General features: G+C 39.7%; 1 protein-coding gene across 1 annotated transcript; it reads left to right on the top strand.

Moving 5' to 3' along the window:
• Positions 1-1,324: 1,324 nt before the first annotated feature.
• LOC138929204 (uncharacterized) lies at positions 1,325-5,644 on the top strand. The gene is made up of 3 exons (XM_070288517.1): positions 1,325-1,518; positions 4,880-5,350; positions 5,452-5,644. The coding sequence occupies exons 1-3, from the start codon at positions 1,325-1,327 to the stop codon at positions 5,642-5,644; spliced, it is 858 nt and encodes a 285-aa protein (XP_070144618.1).
• The last annotated feature ends 13,927 nt before the right edge of the window (positions 5,645-19,571 follow it).

Genomic DNA, 19,571 nt, shown 5'->3' with positions numbered 1-19,571 from the left:
ACTCGGGCCTACCCTATTTGTTCTATACACAGCGGATATCCCCACAAGCGACCAGCTAACATTATCCACTTTCGCTGATGACACTGCGATCCTCAGCCGTTCCAGATGCCCAGTCCGTGCAACAGCCCAGCTCGCCAACCACCTCAAGGTAGTCGAGAAGTGGCTATCTGACTGGCGTATCAAAATAAATGAACAAAAGTGTAAGCACATAACGTTCACTCTCAACAGACAAACATGCCCCCCGCTCTACCTGAACAGCACACTGATCCCCGAAGTCAACGTGGTAACGTACCTGGGCGTCCACCTGGACAGACGCCTAACATGGCGAAGACATATTGAATGCAAGAAACTTCATCTAAAACTAAAAGCCAGCAGCCTCCACTGGCTCATAAACTCCCGATCGCCCCTGTGTCTGGACTACAAGGTCCTGCTCTACAACTCCACACTAAAGCCAATATGGACGTATGGCTCCCAGCTCTGGGGGAACGCGTGCAGTACCAATCTAGACATCATACAGCGCGCCCAATCAAAAATCCTGAGAACTATCACTGGGGCACCATGGTATATTCGCAACGAACACATCCACAGGGATCTCGGCATTCCTGCAATTAAGAACGAAATAGAAAAACAAAAAGCGCCCTACAAGGAAAAACTCTCCACCCATCCAAATCCTTTAGCAAGGGACTTGATACGAGTCTCCAGAAGAAGCCGCCTACTACGTAACGACCATCCAACCCAGCCATAATTATTCAGGGCCATCTACTCTGTACCAGTCTCATGACTGCTAGTTAGGTAGTATTGTAAGATTTGATGCACTTATTGTTAGTCTCATAAATGAGAAGATTCAATAAATAAAAGCAAAGCCTAAAAAAAAAAAAAAAAAAAAAAAATTCTACAACGCTTTGAAATTTTTAAGAAAGATGAAAAAATACGTCAACTGGAGAAAGAATTGGCTAATATTAAAAACCAACAAAGTTATGCAGAGGGTACAAGAAATAAAATATCTCTGGAAATGTTAAAGGAGCTGGTATACGTTTTTGAAGGCGACAATAAATTCTCCAACTGGCGTACAATGATCAACAATGTTCGGAAAATGTACAACGTAGATGACGATGTGATGCGAGCGGTAATCTTTAACAAAGTCAAAGGCAAAGCATTGGAATGGGTGATTGCTAATCCTACGCTAATGGCAGAAACTGTAGATTTTCTGTTAGATGAAATGGCCAAACATTTTGAGAAAAAAGGGTCTAAACTTATTACCAGGAAAAAACTTCAATTATGCACCTGGAAAAGAGGAAAACGCTTCGACGAATATTTCCAAGAAATGGTATCTTTGGGAAATAAAATTGACCTGAATGAAGATGAGCTGATCGAGTACATGATAGCGGGAATTCCGGATGTAAATCTTCGGAACATGGCGAAACTACAAAATTTCTCGACGAAGACCGAAATTTTAGAAGCATTCATCGATATCGAGTTACAATGGACATCATCCATACAACGAAACACACAGGAACAGTAGGGTACTGGAAAAACTCAAAGGCGAAATGTTAAGTGTTACAACTGTAACAGTTTGGGGCACATAGCAAGCGAATGTCGAAAGCCGAAACGAGAGATGGGTACTTGCTTCGCTTGTGGAAAACCTGGACATCAAGCTAAGGATTGTGAGCAGTATAAGAAACAAGATGTACAAAATAAATATGTAAGTTATATGAAAGTAATATTTTTATCGGATACTCATTGTAAACCCATTTTTATAGAAACACTCTTAGATTCAGGAAGCCCCATAAGTTTGATAAAACAAGCATACGTTCCACCGCAAATACATTTAAGGAAAATGAATAACAGAAGTTTTGTTGGAATTAACAAAAGTAAACTGACGATTTTTGGAAGTGTAAAATGTTTAATTTCTTTTTCAAATAAAGACATATTGTGCGAGCTAATGGTGGTGGATAATGAATCTATGGGTTTTTCGATTATTTTGGGTAGAGATTTCTTAAAACAATGCAACATGAAACTGACTATCGGAAAGAGAACCGAAGAAGCTGTCGAAGAAATTAATATTATGGAACTGAGTGAAAATAATGACACGAATATAAAAGTCAGTATTATAAGTGAGGAAAAATGTTCAGGAAAGAATCAAAAACGAAGTATAGGAAAAGAAACAGAAGAAAAAAGTTTTGAAAATCAAATATTAGCAATTGAGTATGATATTCCAGACGAGAAACATGAATATAGTATTGGAAAATCCGTTAACTACAAGCAAAGAATAAAGTATATAAAATGCGCAAGGCCAGTTGAACCGAAAATAAAAACTGAAATGCAACTAGAGGTTGAAGATAACAAGGCATTTAGTAGTGCTCCTAGAAGATTGTCCTACGCTGAGAAGTCCAATGTTCAAAAAATTATTGATGAGGGTTTAGAAAATGGTATTATACGAGTTAGTGAATCCAAATATTCATCTCCAATAGTATTGGTTAAGAAGAAAACTGGTGGTGGAATGTGCGTAGACTATAGACGTCTTAATAAACTGACTACAAAAGTAAAATATCCTATACCGTTGATAGACGACTTGCTAGATGGTCTGGTTAACAAAAGAATATTTACGAAATTAGATCTGAAAAATAGTTATAACCATGTATACATGCATCCTGATTCAATTAAGTTTACTGCTTTCATAACTCCACTAGGACAGTTTGAATACTTAAGAATGCCATTTGGATTAACAAATGCACCATTTATATTTCAACGGTTTATAAACAAAGTGTTTGAGAAAATGATAAGAGAAGGAAAAGTTGTAGTATATTTGGACGACATAATGATTGCTACACGAGAATACGAAGAACATATAGCAATTTTGGGAGAGGTCTTTAAACTTTTGGTAGAAAACAAACTTGAATTGAGAATGGATAAGTGCAGTTTTTTAGAAAATGAAGTAACATATCTCGGATATGTTATTTCAGAAAGGGGTATACAGGCAAATGAGGAAGGAATTCGGGCAATAAATGATTTTCCAATTCCTACTAAGGTCAAAGAAGTTCAGAGTTTTATAGGAATGTGTTCCTATTTCCGGAGGTTTATCAAGGACTTCTCATTTATTGCAAAACCACTTCACGATTTGACGAAAAAGGACAAAAAATTCGAATTTGGACTAAATGAAATGGAGGCGTTTGAATCATTGAAAAGAAAATTATTAGAAACACCAATTTTAGCAATATATAGCCCAGAAGATGAAACAGAGTTACATTGCGATGCAAGTGCAATTGGATTTGGGGCGATATTATTACAAAGGAAATGCGACGGAAAGTTTCATCCAATTTTTTACATGTCAAAGCGAACCACGGAAACAGAATCTAGATATCATAGTTTTGAATTAGAAACTTTGGCAGTGATATACGCGTTGAAACGTTTTAGGATATATCTTCAAGGCATTCCTTTTAAGGTTATAACAGACTGTAATTCGTTAAAGTTGACTTTACAAAAGAAAGAACTAAACCCGAGAATAGCAAGGTGGGCATTAGAGCTAGAAAATTATGATTGCGAATGGGAACATAGGTCGGGAAAAAGGATGCAACATGTTGACGCATTAAGTAGGTGTAATACAATTATGGTTATTGAAGATAACACATTTGAGGATAATCTACTTATTTGTCAAAGTAAAGACGAACAAATAATTCGACTACAAGAGATGTTGAAGGAGAGAGAGCATAGTTTTTATGAAATGAGGAACGGAGTAGTTTATAGAAAAAACAAGGATAACTTATTGTTTTATGTTCCAGAATCAATGGAAACTCACATTCTTTTTAAATATCATAACGAAATGGGACATTGGGGAACGGAAAAAGTGGCAAATATAATAAGTAAAAGTTATTGGTTTCCAAATATGAGAAGTAAGATAGAGGAACACATTAAAAACTGTCTTAAGTGTATTGCATTTACGGCTAAGAATACGAGACAGGAGGGTTTTCTTCATTCTATACCGAAAGGAACTTTGCCTTTTCAAGTGTTACATATAGATCACTATGGTCCGATCAAAGATCCTTATTTCGGATAGAGGAACATGTTTCACATCACAAGAGTTTGAGAGTTTTGTTTCGGAAAACAACATTGAACACTTAAAGGTTGCGACAGGGTCACCGCAGGCAAATGGCCAAGTAGAAAGAACAAATAGGGAACTGGGACCGATGATAAGCAAACTAATAAATACGGAAGAGAATGAACAATGGTATAAGGTACTGTCTGATGTAGAATTTGTCGTATTCATTTATGCTTTTGTGAAATACGTTATTAAACGTATTTCACAAAAGCATAAATGAATATCCGAGTAAAATGTTATTTGGGATACGACAAAAGGGGAAAGTAATTGATAACGTGAAGGAAAATATAATTGAGAATGAACAAATTAAAGAAAAGGTCAATTTAGATGAAATTAGAGAAAAGGCTAGAGTAGCACAAATAAAAGCACAAGAATATAATAAAAAATATGTTGATGCCAAACGCAGAGAACCACACAAGTATCAAGTAGGGGATTATGTTATGTTGAAAAATTTTAATTCTACAAGTGGTGCGTCTAGTAAGCTTATTCCGAGGTTTAAAGGACCTTATGCAATCGCAAAGGATATAGGGAATGATAGATATTTAATAAGAGATGTAGAAAATTTTCAGAAAACGCAAAAACCATATGAAGGGATATGGGCAGTACACAATTTGAAGCCTTGGATTGATACAGAAGGAAAAAATAATAGTAAAGGAAATGAATTAGATATAGAAGAAGATGAATTAGACATAGAAGATAATGAATTAGATGTAACGAATGATGAAAAATGTAAAGATTATAGGGACAATGAAGAAATAAAAAAAGGAACTTCGTCTGCCGTAGAGGACCGGTACATAGACTGCGGAGTGACAACGGCAAGAACTTCGTGGGAGCTGACAGGGAGGCCAGACGATTCGGAGACGTGTTCGAGACGGAGAGAATACAGAGTGAGTTATCCAGCAGGAGCATTGAATGGGTCTTTAATTGCCCATCGAACCCGTCCGAGGGTGGAGTATGGGAGCGGATGGTGCAGTGCGTCAAGCGAGTGCTGCGCCATACATTAATGGAAGTCGCGCCGAGGGATCACGTATTGGAAAGTCTACTGATCGAGGCGGAGAATGTGGTCAACTCGCGTCCGCTCACCCACTTGCCGGTGGATGCGGACCAGGAGGCGCCGTTGACGCCAAACGACCTGCTCAAGGGAGCAGCTAACCTGCCGAAAACGCCTGGTTTGGAGGCGGAGCTGCCCAAGGAGGGTTCTACGCGAAAGCAGTGGAGGATTGCTCGCATGCTGCGAGACCGTTTCTGGAGGAGGTGGGTCCTGGAGTACCTGCCTACGCTTGTGCGCCGCGAGAAGTGGTGCCGTCCATCCCCCAGGGCGATATGGTCTTCGTCTGCGATCCTGCCTTGCCCAGACGAGAGTGGCGCAAGGGCATCGTGGAGGAGGTCTACAGCGGAGCTGATGGAGTCGTCAGACGCGCCAGTGTGCGCGTGAGCGACAACGGACTATCTCGGACAATGTTGCGGCCTGTCTCGAAACTTGCAGTTTTGGATTTGAGTGAAGCGGTTCTTCACGGGGTCGGGGATGTCGACGGCCAAATATTGTAATCGATAGGTAGAATAAGTGTTGGAAGGAAATTCTAGTATTTTGTAAGTTATCCGATGTTGTATGGATTTCTTGGCCCATGAAGTAGGGGCCTACTAATATCGGCACTGTGAATGCCGCCTAAATTGTGCTTTTTCATTGTCTTGTGAATTGTAGGAGGGCACACTGCGGTAAGCTTAAGTTAGTTTAAAAATGTATTAGGCTAATTTAATGTATTCACAGAATAAAACCGCCCCCTTGAAGTTATCCCTCTCTTCGGACCTACTTGTGTGGGGAGCCTTTTAAGGCAACTCCGCATGAAGCAAGACATAATCTGTAACCCAATCCATAAAAAGGGGAATTGGGTTAGGGCTTGCACAGGTAAATCGCTACCTGCCAGGTGTCCATTTTTTTCACTTTTTTCTGGCTAAAGTAGTCTATATCTTTTTTGGATGGGCTGAGCCACTATACACACTATAACTACGACCTTTGTGGATCTATTCTGGACCAAAATCAACTTACATCTGCTGCGTCGAGCTGCGTCCCCGGAAATGCAACAGCATAAACCAAAACAACTCAGGGTTAAATATACCAAAATACTGTAGGAACATATTAGGAACACCATGTAGTATAAGTGGAAACAATATTAGGACCACCATGTATTATATCGATTGTAAATAAAGTAGGTTATCGATAGTTTGTAATGACATATGTATATTGAGAGACTGCGATCTCTACTTTTTGTTGGCGTCTTTTTGGCAAAAGAAGTGCGTACATTTCGGTGTTAAATAAAACAGATAAAAACTAAAATATATAAAGGCCTACAATATTCAGAAGTGGTCTTGAACACGCCTTAAGTGAACTGTATCATCATCATCAAATTAACAAATCTGGAAATACACACATACATGCCATCGATAAACTTAAAAAATTTGCTTAAAAAAGAATTGCAATTTTTGTGCGTCGTGAATAGTTTGGATGCTACCGGCACCAAAAATATTCTGATTTGGAGGTTGCAACAAATAGCGAAACCACAAATTGAGCAGAGCGTGCTGAAATTAAAAAGTAATTGTGAATTTACTAAATTCGACGAAATGGAACATTCGAGAAACCTTTCGAATGGAACGAAAAACGACGCCACCATTTCGACAGAAACCAAGAACAACAACGTAGAGAAATGCGACGAAGGAGAAGAGAGAAACAACGAGAGTGGCCAACAGAATAGCGAGAGACGAGAGAAGATGCAAAATGAAGATGGCGACGACCAGTACAACGACGAAGAAGACGGAAAGGACGACGTAAAGAAAATCGGCGACGTAAAGAAAATCGGCGACGTAAAGAAAATGGACGACGTAAAGAAAATCGACGACGAAAAGAAAATGGACGACGTAAAGAAAATCGACGGTGTGAAGAAAAATGAAAACGTAAGGGAGATAGACAACGCGAAGCAAGATGGAAATGGAAACAACAACGTAAGGGAAGCGGACGGAAAAAACAATGGAGATTTTAACGAGTCCGGAAATATGAAAGAGCAATGCGATTTAGACGTTATTCTACGTTATTCTGATTAGCATTCGACCTTCATCGAGTGCAGACGTGCTTACGGACGACCGCTACGCGGGGTTTATTCTCGAAGTGTTTTTTCATGGTGAAAAAGTAAATTCGGAACTCTAAACTACGTACTGTCAGCTAGGCCAAGCCCTACAGTGCGTATGACATACGGACATTAGTGCGTGAGACGTGTTTTTGAGCAGCAAAGTTCATTTATATGGTGCCACGCGTAACAAGCTCAAAATAATGAGCGGCGATCAAAAGAATGAGCGTAGAACCTCTGTAAACCAAAGAAACGGTGTTTTCTCTTATTTCTCAACTCGCGACATCGAAGCAGAAAAAACGTCTACCAAGCCCAACCCGGCTCTACTGACCGCCGACGGCACGAGAGCGCGCTCTTGCTCTCCCGCCCTACTTATTCCAGCTCCTACATCTTGGAGCTCCCAATGCCAAACCCCACCACCAGCGGCTTCGATGGAAGACGCACCAACAACAAGCAGAGCTGCAATTTCTGCAAACGCATCAAAAGCAACAGCAACAACTAAACCAACGACCAATATTGCGAAATCGGTGCCAGCGGCCGCAGCGCAAAATACAATGGTAACAAAAACCGTGAGCTCCGATAAGCAACAAGCGGTTCCGGCCATACAGACTGGCATGGATCGCTACATCCAAATTAAGCGTAAGCTTAGCCCCCATAACACGGTTGGTAACAAGCCTAAGATCAACCGTGTCACCAAAAACTACGACCCAAACAACACCAACAAATTTTCTCCGCTAGCAGCTGTTGAGAATAATGAAGCAGAGCTGGAGCAGGAGACTCAAAAACAGCCAAAGCCCCCACCTATATATATAAGGGAGAAAAGTTCAAACGCCCTGGTCAACAAAATTGTTGCGGTGGTCGGGGACGGAAACTTTCATGTTGTTCCGATTATTAAAGGGAACATCTGCGAAACCAAAGTTCAAACCAAAACAGAAGAACACTTTCGAGCTGTGTCTAATTACCTGCAGGAAGCAAAAAAGAGCTTTTACACCTACCAACTAAAAAGCAGCAAGGGACTGCAAGTAGTGCTGAAAGGAATTGAACCAGATGTCGCCCCCTCCGAGATACTAGAAGCCCTGAAAGGCAAGGGTTTCTTTGCCAAGAATGTTAGCAACATTATCAACAAAAACAAAAAGCCGCAACCTCTTTTCAAAGTCGAACTTGAGCCAGACAGTAAAGCCCTAAAGAAGAATGAAGTTCACCCGATCTACAAGTTGCAGTTCCTTCTGCATCGAAGAATCACCGTGGAAGAACCTCACAAACGCAACGGTCTTGTGCAATGCACAAACTGCCAGGAGTATGGTCATACAAGGACATACTGCACCCTTCGGTCAGTCTGCGTAGTCTGTGGAGACTTCCACAACTCCGCACACTGCCCTGCGAACAAAGAAGACCCCAACACGAAAAAATGTGGAAACTGCGGCGGAAACCATACAGCTAACTACAGAGGCTGTGAGGTCTACAAGGAGCTGAAGAGTCCCATGCGAAGAGCGAGAGCTACACGCCAACAAAATACACAAAATGTGTATTTTAATTCAAAAACTACTCCAGATGTATTTTTTGCCAAAGCAGCCAGATCTTCTTTTGGTCCGCTAAATGCCCCCACGGGCATCTCCTACGCCGAAGCTCTACGGACAGGTATGCAAAATCCACTCCCCTCAAACTCAGTAAATGCTCAGCAGGCCCCAGAGAAGCCACAAAACAACATGGAATCCATGATGGTGACCATGCAACAAAGCATGATGGAACTCATATCATTTATGAAAACGACCATGCAAACGCTCGTCCAGAATCAGAATATGGTGATACAGCTGCTCGTTGCACAACAGTCAAAATAATCAATGTCCAATCTACGTATATCCACGTGGAATGCCAACGGCGTCTCACGGCATAAACTTGAACTAACACAATTTCTAAACGAAAACCACATCGACGCCATGCTATTGGTTGAAACGCACCTCACAAGCAGATACAACTTTCATATAAGAGGTTATACCTTCTACCGCACAGATCATCCAGATGGTAAAGCCCACGGCGGGACCGGCATCCTTATCAGAGAACGCATCAAACACCACTTCCACCAAAGGTTTACAACAAATTACCTGCAAGCTACGTCCATAAAAGTGCAGTCAGGTAACGGCAACCTTTGCATTGCTGCTGTCTACTGCCCACCTCGCTTTACAATCTCTGAAGGTCAATTCATGGATTTTTACAACTCACTTGGAGATCGATTTATAGCTGCAGGAGATTACAACGCCAAGCATACGCATTGGGGATCCCGCCTCGTGACCCCCAAGGGAAGACAACTGTACAACGCTCTCATCAATGTGAGAAATAAGCTGGACTACGTTTCCCCTGGTAGCCCCACATATTGGCCAGCAGACCCCAGAAAGATACCCGATCTAATTGACTTCGCGGTGACAAAAAACATCCCACGAAATTTAATAAACGCCAAGGCCCTTCCAGACCTTTCTTCAGATCACTCGCCGCTGTTGATAACCCTTCTTCAAAGCCCAGAAACTACGGATCGCCCCTATAGGCTGACGTCGCACAGAACCAATTGGATGAAATACAAAAAGTATGTGAGTTCCCACATTGAGCTAGCCCCCCAGCTCAATACTGAAACCGACATCGACTCCTCCACCTCCGCACTGGAAGAGGTACTTGTGACTGCAGCCAGAATCTCAACACCACAACAGACGGATGTGCAAAAAATCAAATTCAAAACGAACCAGCAAATTGAACAGCTTATCTTACGTTCCTCCATCTGCTGAAGAGCCCATTTATTGGAAACACCTTTCGGCAATTCAGGCTGTTGCCAACAGGCTTTCAGATAGAGACCAACTAATAACTCTAGGAGACTTCAATATACCTGGAGCTCGTTGGTCATCAGATGGTACGTCAAATGTCCTCCAAACTGCGGTACAGCATGACCTCATAGATGGTTTGCTTGACATTTCGTTGTCCCAAGTTAACCATGTCGTAAATTCTTTAAATCGCCTACTAGATCTGTGTTTCGTCTCTGATCCTGTAGGTGTAAACTTAACAAGAGTCGATCCATTGACGCTTCCCGAAGACCCTTACCATCCTACTTTCGAAGTGACCATCGATTTGGGGACTGTCGTAAAGACTAAACCTGATTTGAGTTGCTCAGCAACTAAAGTTCGCTGCTTCCGTAAAGCAAATTTTCAAAGGCTAGATATCTTGATTTCCCAATTTAATTGGTCTGAACTTTACAGATGTACTGACATGGCGTCCGCCGTGGATATTTTTTACAGTGCCATGAATTCGTTCTTTGCATTGTGTGTTCCTTTAGCCTATCCGTCGGTTTCTAGTAAACCACCTTGGTTCACCAAAGAGCTGACACGCCTAAAAAACGTTAAGTCTAGGCTTTATAATCGCTATAAACGCACCGGATCTCCCACTGTTCATTCAAGATATCTTAGTGCTCGGTCGAATTTCACCGTGCTAAATGCGCAATGTTATAAAAGTTATTTAACTCGCTGTAGGGTTCAGTTCACGCAGGACCCGAAACAGTTTTATAACTTTGTTAACACTAAGCGAAAACCCAATTTACATCCTTCATCGCTTTCGTTCAGAAACGCTACAGCAAACTCTGATCAGGCCATCGCCGATCTCTTTGCCGAGTTTTTCAAAACTACGTATTGTTCCTCGAATAGCTCAGATCAGACTTACTCTTTTGATTTGCCCAAGTCGAACCTAATTTTCAGTCCCATTTTAACCGAAAGCTCCCTTAGATCGGATCTTCATCGTGTAAAACCAGTTTACTCACCGGGTCCCGATGGAATACCAGGCTGCGTGCTCAAGTATTGTGCCGGAGCTCTGTGCAATCCCCTTTTGAAATTGTTTACCTTATCTTTAGAAACCTCAGAATTTCCCCTTATTTGGAAGGAATCATTTATCATTTCTCTCCACAAAAAAGGTAGCAAATCGGACGCCAGCAACTATAGAGGAATCTCTAAGTTGTCGGCAATTCCAAAACTTTTCGAGAATGTAATTACTCCCCACTTGCAGCATTTATGCAGATCCGTAATTTCACCATGTCAGCATGGTTTTATGAGGCGAAGATCGACCACTACAAATCTTCTGGAACTCACCTCTTTCGTTATTAGAGGTTTCCAACGTAACTTTCAAACCGACGTGATTTACACAGACTTCAGTAAAGCCTTTGACTCGGTTAATCACTCTCTTCTTGTAAGGAAGCTTGACTCAATCGGGTTTCCTGTCGATCTACTTAAATGGATTTTGAGCTATTTGAGTGACAGAACTCAAAAGGTTCTGTTTAAAAATGCTCTATCCAAATTCCTCAGAGTCACTTCTGGCGTCCCGCAGGGTAGCCACCTCGGCCCGCTGCTATTTACATTGTTTATCAATGACCTCCCGCTGGTTCTAACGAATTCTAGAGTACTTATGTACGCTGATGACGTTAAGCTATGCTTGCAGTATAAGGACAGCTCTTGCCAGTCAGACCTGCAATCGGATCTTAATAACTTTCAAGCATGGTGTCGTGCTAATTTATTACATCTCAACAGCTCTAAATGCAAGCTGATGACATTTTCACGTGTCACTCCCCAGTTTGCCACTTATATGCTAAATGATTGTGCTCTTGAAAGAATATCTCTTGTTGATGATTTAGGCGTTCGCTTAGACCCTAAACTTTCGTTCTCTGAACATATTTCGTGCACGGTTAATAAGGCCAGAGGCATGCTAGGTTTTATTAAGAGGTGGTCGAAGGAATTCGATTCCCCTTATATAACGAAGACCCTTTTTACTTCATTAGTTCGCCCTATATTGGAGTATGGTTCATGCGTCTGGAGTCCTCAATTCGGAATCCATATTAACCGTATTGAATCTGTACAAAAGAACTTTTTACTTTTCGCCCTCCGTGGCCTACCTTGGGATGCTGATGAGAGGCTACCGTCCTATACAAGTAGACTCCTATTAATTAACTTACCCTCCCTAGCTAACCGTAGAACAATGCTTGGTGTCGTATTCCTTCATAACCTTATAAATGGTGTGGTTGAGAGCCCCTTTCTTTTAGGGCAGCTTAACTTCCACGTTCCCCGACTAACATCTAGAACCCTTATCCCTTTAGTAGTAAATCACTGTAGGCGGGAGTTTGAAGTACATGAACCCTTTAGGGTTTTATGTACGGATTACAACCGCCTCTCTGATATTATAATTCGTAGCGATAACCCTTCTATATTAAAAACCTTAATACTTGTAGAGTTAGCTCGTAGTGTAGCACCGTAGTCTAATTTTGCATGCGTTTCTTTTTATTTTACCTATTTATTTATTCTTGCATGACTTGTAGTAGTTATCTCGTAGAGTAGCACTTATTTTGCATGCGTTTTTCTTTTTCTTTTTATTTTTTTTTTTTTTATTTTTTATATTTTGTTTATTTATTAAATTATGGTTATGGTTATATATTTTTATTATTAGATCATTATTTTGCATGTGTTTTTATTTATTTATATATTTATAGTTTATTATATTATCTCCTAATGTTTCCTCGTACATTTCGTCTGTCCTTCTAACGCGTCTATCTAGTTCGCGATTCGTGCCGTACGTCACACGGCTGCGCCCCTCGGTCGGTTGGGCGGGAGGTGGAAGCGGGACCCCGCGCGAAAAAAAAGAGGCGTCTGCGACGGGCGTGGCAAACCAATAGATCGCCATGCTCAAAGCAACGTCTAAATGAAGCCACACGCAAACTAAGCCGGGCCCTGAAGCAAGATGCCGAAAAAGCACAATTAAGATATATTGAAAAACTCTCGCCAACCAGCACAAAGCATCCCTTATGGAGAGCTCACCCAAATTTAAGCTCACCGGCTGAAACCATCACCCCGATAAGAAAGTCATCTGGTTGCTGGGCCCGCAGCGACAAAGACAGAGCCGAAACTTTTGCCTCACATCTCCAGGGCGTTTTCCAGCCGAACCCTGCTGCAAATCCATTTGAACTACCGCAAATCCACACGGAAACGGAATCTACTCCAGTATCATTTCGTCCGAACGAAATAACGAAGGTCATCAGGGAACTGAAGCCGAAAAAGGCTCCCGGCGATGACCTAATAACTCAAAAAATGATAATTGAACTTCCGAATTGTGCTATTGAGGTCATCTGTAAAATCTTCAATGGGATCATAAGTCTCGGCCATTACCCAACAAAATGGAAAAAATCTATAATTATAATGATACCGAAGCCCGGAAAAGACCACACGATTCCGTCATCTTACCGACCAATAAGTCTACTATCATGCTTGTCCAAGTTATTTGAAAAATGCCTACTAAAGCGCATAATCCCTTATCTGGGAGCTCACAATATTATCCCAGCTCATCAATTTGGCTTCAGAGAAAAACATGGAACTATCGAGCAAGTTAACAGAATAACATCAGAAATTCGCACAGCCTTCGAGCATCGAGAATATTGCAGCGCGATATTTCTCGACGTTTCTTAAGCATTCTACCGCGTCTGGCTCAACGGCCTCATGCACAAAATAAAAACACTCTTGCCGGTATACACACACAAATTACTTGAGTCGTATCTCTACAACAGAGTCTTCGCAGTGAGGTGCAACGCAACAACATCCGGCACCTATTCAATCGAAGCTGGAGTCCCACAAGGAAGCGCTCTCGGGCCTACCCTATTTGTTCTATACACAGCGGGTATCCCCACAAGCGACCAGCTAACATTATCCACTTTCGCTGATGACACTGCGATCCTCAGCCGTTCCAGATGCCCAGTCCGTGCAACAGCCCAGCTCGCCAACCACCTCAAGGTAGTCGAGAAGTGGCTATCTGACTGGCGTATCAAAATAAATGAACAAAAGTGTAAGCACATAACGTTCACTCTCAACAGACAAACATGCCCCCCGCTCTACCTGAACAGCACACTGATCCCCGAAGTCAACGTGGTAACGTACCTGGGCGTCCACCTGGACAGACGCCTAACATGGCGAAGACATATTGAATGCAAGAAACTTCATCTAAAACTAAAAGCCAGCAGCCTCCACTGGCTCATAAACTCCCGATCGCCCCTGTGTCTGGACTACAAGGTCCTGCTCTACAACTCCACACTAAAGCCAATATGGACGTATGGCTCCCAGCTCTGGGGGAACGCGTGCAGTACCAATCTAGACATCATACAGCGCGCCCAATCAAAAATCCTGAGAACTATCACTGGGGCACCATGGTATATTCGCAACGAACACATCCACAGGGATCTCGGCATTCCTGCAATTAAGAACGAAATAGAAAAACAAAAAGCGTCCTACAAGGAAAAACTCTCCACCCATCCAAATCCTTTAGCAAGGGACTTGATACGAGTCTCCAGAAGAAGCCGCCTACTACGTAACGACCATCCAACCCAGCCATAATTATTCAGGGCCATCTACTCTGTACCAGTCTCATGACTGCTAGTTAGGTAGTATTGTAAGATTTGATGCACTTATTGTTAGTCTCATAAATGAGAAGATTCAATAAATAAAAATTCAAAGCCTAAAAAAAAAAAAAAAAAAAAAAAAAATTCTACAACGCTTTGAAATTTTTAAGAAAGATGAAAAAATACGTCAACTGGAGAAAGAATTGGCTAATATTAAAAACCAACAAAGTTATGCAGAGGGTACAAGGAATAAAATATCTCTGGAAATGTTAAAGGAGCTGGTATACGTTTTTGAAGGCGACAATAAATTCTCCAACTGGCGTACAATGATCAACAATGTTCGGAAAATGTACAACGTAGATGACGATGTGATGCGAGCGGTAATCTTTAACAAAGTCAAAGGCAAAGCATTGGAATGGGTGATTGCTAATCCTACGCTAATGGCAGAAACTGTAGATTTTCTGTTAGATGAAATGGCCAAACATTTTGAGAAAAAAGGGTCTAAACTTATTACCAGGAAAAAACTTCAATTATGCACCTGGAAAAGAGGAAAACGCTTCGACGAATATTTCCAAGAAATGGTATCTTTGGGAAATAAAATTGACCTGAATGAAGATGAGCTGATCGAGTACATGATAGCGGGAATTCCGGATGTAAATCTTCGGAACATGGCGAAACTACAAAATTTCTCGACGAAGACCGAAATTTTAGAAGCATTCATCGATATCGAGTTACAATGGACATCATCCATACAACGAAACACACAGGAACAGTAGGGTACTGGAAAAACTCAAAGGCGAAATGTTAAGTGTTACAACTGTAACAGTTTGGGGCACATAGCAAGCGAATGTCGAAAGCCGAAACGAGAGATGGGTACTTGCTTCGCTTGTGGAAAACCTGGACATCAAGCTAAGGATTGTGAGCAGTATAAGAAACAAGATGTACAAAATAAATATGTAAGTTATATGAAAGTAATATTTTTATCGGATACTCATTGTAAACCCATTTTTATAGAAACACTCTTAGATTCAGGAAGCCCCATAAGTTTGATAAAACAAGCATACGTTCCACCGCAAATACATTTAAGGAAAATGAATAACAGAAGTTTTGTTGGAATTAACAAAAGTAAACTGACGATTTTTGGAAGTGTAAAATGTTTAATTTCTTTTTCAAATAAAGACATATTGTGCGAGCTAATGGTGGTGGATAATGAATCTATGGGTTTTTCGATTATTTTGGGTAGAGATTTCTTAAAACAATGCAACATGAAACTGACTATCGGAAAGAGAACCGAAGAAGCTGTCGAAGAAATTAATATTATGGAACTGAGTGAAAATAATGACACGAATATAAAAGTCAGTATTATAAGTGAGGAAAAATGTTCAGGAAAGAATCAAAAACGAAGTATAGGAAAAAAAACAGAAGAAAAAAGTTTTGAAAATCAAATATTAGCAATTGAGTATGATATTCCAGACGAGAAACATGAATATAGTATTGGAAAATCCGTTAACTACAAGCAAAGAATAAAGTATATAAAATGCGCAAGGCCAGTTGAACCGAAAATAAAAACTGAAATGCAACTAGAGGTTGAAGATAACAAGGCATTTAGTAGTGCTCCTAGAAGATTGTCCTACGCTGAGAAGTCCAATGTTCAAAAAATTATTGATGAGGGTTTAGAAAATGGTATTATACGAGTTAGTGAATCCAAATATTCATCTCCAATAGTATTGGTTAAGAAGAAAACTGGTGGTCTGAGAATGTGCGTAGACTATAGACGTCTTAATAAACTGACTACAAAAGTAAAATATCCTATACCGTTGATAGACGACTTGCTAGATGGCCTGGTTAACAAAAGAATATTTACGAAATTAGATCTGAAAAATAGTTATAACCATGTATACATGCATCCTGATTCAATTAAGTTTACTGCTTTCATAACTCCACTAGGACAGTTTGAATACTTAAGAATGCCATTTGGATTAACAAATGCACCATTTATATTTCAACGGTTTATAAACAAAGTGTTTGAGAAAATGATAAGAGAAGGAAAAGTTGTAGTATATTTGGACGACATAATGATTGCTACACGAGAATACGAAGAACATATAGCAATTTTGGGAGAGGTCTTTAAACTTTTGGTAGAAAACAAACTTGAATTGAGAATGGATAAGTGCAGTTTTTTAGAAAATGAAGTAACATATCTCGGATATGTTATTTCAGAAAGGGGTATACAGGCAAATGAGGAAGGAATTCGGGCAATAAATGATTTTCCAATTCCTACTAAGGTCAAAGAAGTTCAGAGTTTTATAGGAATGTGTTCCTATTTCCGGAGGTTTATCAAGGACTTCTCATTTATTGCAAAACCACTTCACGATTTGACGAAAAAGGACAAAAAATTCGAATTTGGACTAAATGAAATGGAGGCGTTTGAATCATTGAAAAGAAAATTATTAGAAACACCAATTTTAGCAATATATAGCCCAGAAGATGAAACAGAGTTACATTGCGATGCAAGTGCAATTGGATTTGGGGCGATATTATTACAAAGGAAATGCGACGGAAAGTTTCATCCAATTTTTTACATTTCAAAGCGAACCACGGAAACAGAATCTAGATATCATAGTTTTGAATTAGAAACTTTGGCAGTGATATACGCGTTGAAACGTTTTAGGATATATCTTCAAGGCATTCCTTTTAAGGTTATAACAGACTGTAATTCGTTAAAGTTGACTTTACAAAAGAAAGAACTAAACCCGAGAATAGCAAGGTGGGCATTAGAGCTAGAAAATTATGATTGCGAATGGGAACATAGGTCGGGAAAAAGGATGCAACATGTTGACGCATTAAGTAGGTGTAATACAATTATGGTTATTGAAGATAACACATTTGAGGATAATCTACTTATTTGTCAAAGTAAAGACGAACAAATAATTCGACTACAAGAGATGTTGAAGGAGAGAGAGCATAGTTTTTATGAAATGAGGAACGGAGTAGTTTATAGAAAAAACAAGGATAACTTATTGTTTTATGTTCCAGAATCAATGGAAACTCACATTCTTTTTAAATATCATAACGAAATGGGACATTGGGGAACGGAAAAAGTGGCAAATATAATAAGTAAAAGTTATTGGTTTCCAAATATGAGAAGTAAGATAGAGGAACACATTAAAAACTGTCTTAAGTGTATTGCATTTACGGCTAAGAATACGAGACAGGAGGGTTTTCTTCATTCTATACCGAAAGGAACTTTGCCTTTTCAAGTGTTACATATAGATCACTATGGTCCGATCAAAGATCCTTATTTCGGATAGAGGAACATGTTTCACATCACAAGAGTTTGAGAGTTTTGTTTCGGAAAACAACATTGAACACTTAAAGGTTGCGACAGGGTCACCGCAAATAGGGAACTGGGACCGATGATAAGCAAACTAATAAATACGGAAGAGAATGAACAATGGTATAAGGTACTGTCTGATGTAGAATTTGTCGTATCCCAAATAACATTTTACTCGGATATTCATTTATGCTTTTGTGAAATACGTTTAATAACGTATTTCACAAAAGCATAAATGAATATCCGAGTAAAATGTTATTTGGGATACGACAAAAGGGGAAAGTAATTGATAACGTGAAGGAAAATATAATTGAGAATGAACAAATTAAAGAAAAGGTCAATTTAGATGAAATTAGAGAAAAGGCTAGAGTAGCACAAATAAAAGCACAAGAATATAATAAAAAATATGTTGATGCCAAACGCAGAGAACCACACAAGTATCAAGTAGGGGATTATGTTATGTTGAAAAATTTTAATTCTACAAGTGGTGCGTCTAGTAAGCTTATTCCGAGGTTTAAAGGACCTTATGCAATCGCAAAGGATATAGGGAATGATAGATATTTAATAAGAGATGTAGAAAATTTTCAGAAAACGCAAAAACCATATGAAGGGATATGGGCAGTACACAATTTGAAGCCTTGGATTGATACAGAAGGAAAAAATAATAGTAAAGGAAATGAATTAGATATAGAAGAAGATGAATTAGACATAAAAGATAATGAATTAGATGTAACGAATGATGAAAAATGTAAAGATTATAGGGACAATGAAGAAATAAAAAAAGAAACAAGGGAAAAATGTATTTATAGAATTAAACCTAGTTTAAGAAGCAATATGAATAATTATATATGTAAAGACAATTGTAAAAATGATAATGAAGATAAAGAAGAAAAGATTGTATTTAAAAGAATAACAAGAGCTACGTCGGCAAGGATCGGGAGATCCTAAAAGTCAGGACGGCCGAGCTGTAGGAACATATTAGGAACACCATGTAGTATAAGTGGAAACAATATTAGGACCACCATGTATTATATCGATTGTAAATAAAGTAGGTTATCGATAGTTTGTAATGACATATGTATATTGAGAGTCTGCGATCTCTACTTTTTGTCGGCGTCTTTTTGGCAAAAGAAGTGCGTACATTTCGGTGTTAAATAAAACAGATAAAAACTAAAATATATAAAGGCCTACAATACCGACTCAGCTTCATACTAACCAAAAAATATACTAACTGTAGCGCGTGTCGGTTACACTTTGAAATAAATTTTTTTTTTTCAGTTTTCAAATTATTTTTATCTGAGCAAATAAATAAAGATAAAAAAAAATAAATTATTGTGTCCGGAAGCTGAGCCTTCAACGTTTCGTTGCTTCCGAAAAGCTAAGTTTTCAGAAATGAACCACCACTTATCCTTAACGGATTGGACTTTCTTGAACTCCACAGAGGATCCCTCAGACATTGTAAGGCGTTTCTATGAAATAATGTACTCAGTTTTTGACATGTATGTCCCTTCATTTCCCTCACCAGTAGTTTCTCATAAGCCCCCTTGGTTTTCTCGTCGGCTTTCTTATCTAAAAAATCTGAAATCCAGACTGTTTAAAAAGTACAGCAAATCTGGTCTTCAA

Source organism: Drosophila kikkawai, chromosome X (assembly GCF_030179895.1).
Source record: "Drosophila kikkawai strain 14028-0561.14 chromosome X, DkikHiC1v2, whole genome shotgun sequence".
NCBI classification, from domain to species: domain Eukaryota; kingdom Metazoa; phylum Arthropoda; class Insecta; order Diptera; family Drosophilidae; genus Drosophila; species Drosophila kikkawai.
This window is presented reverse-complemented; position numbering and strand designations above follow the sequence as displayed.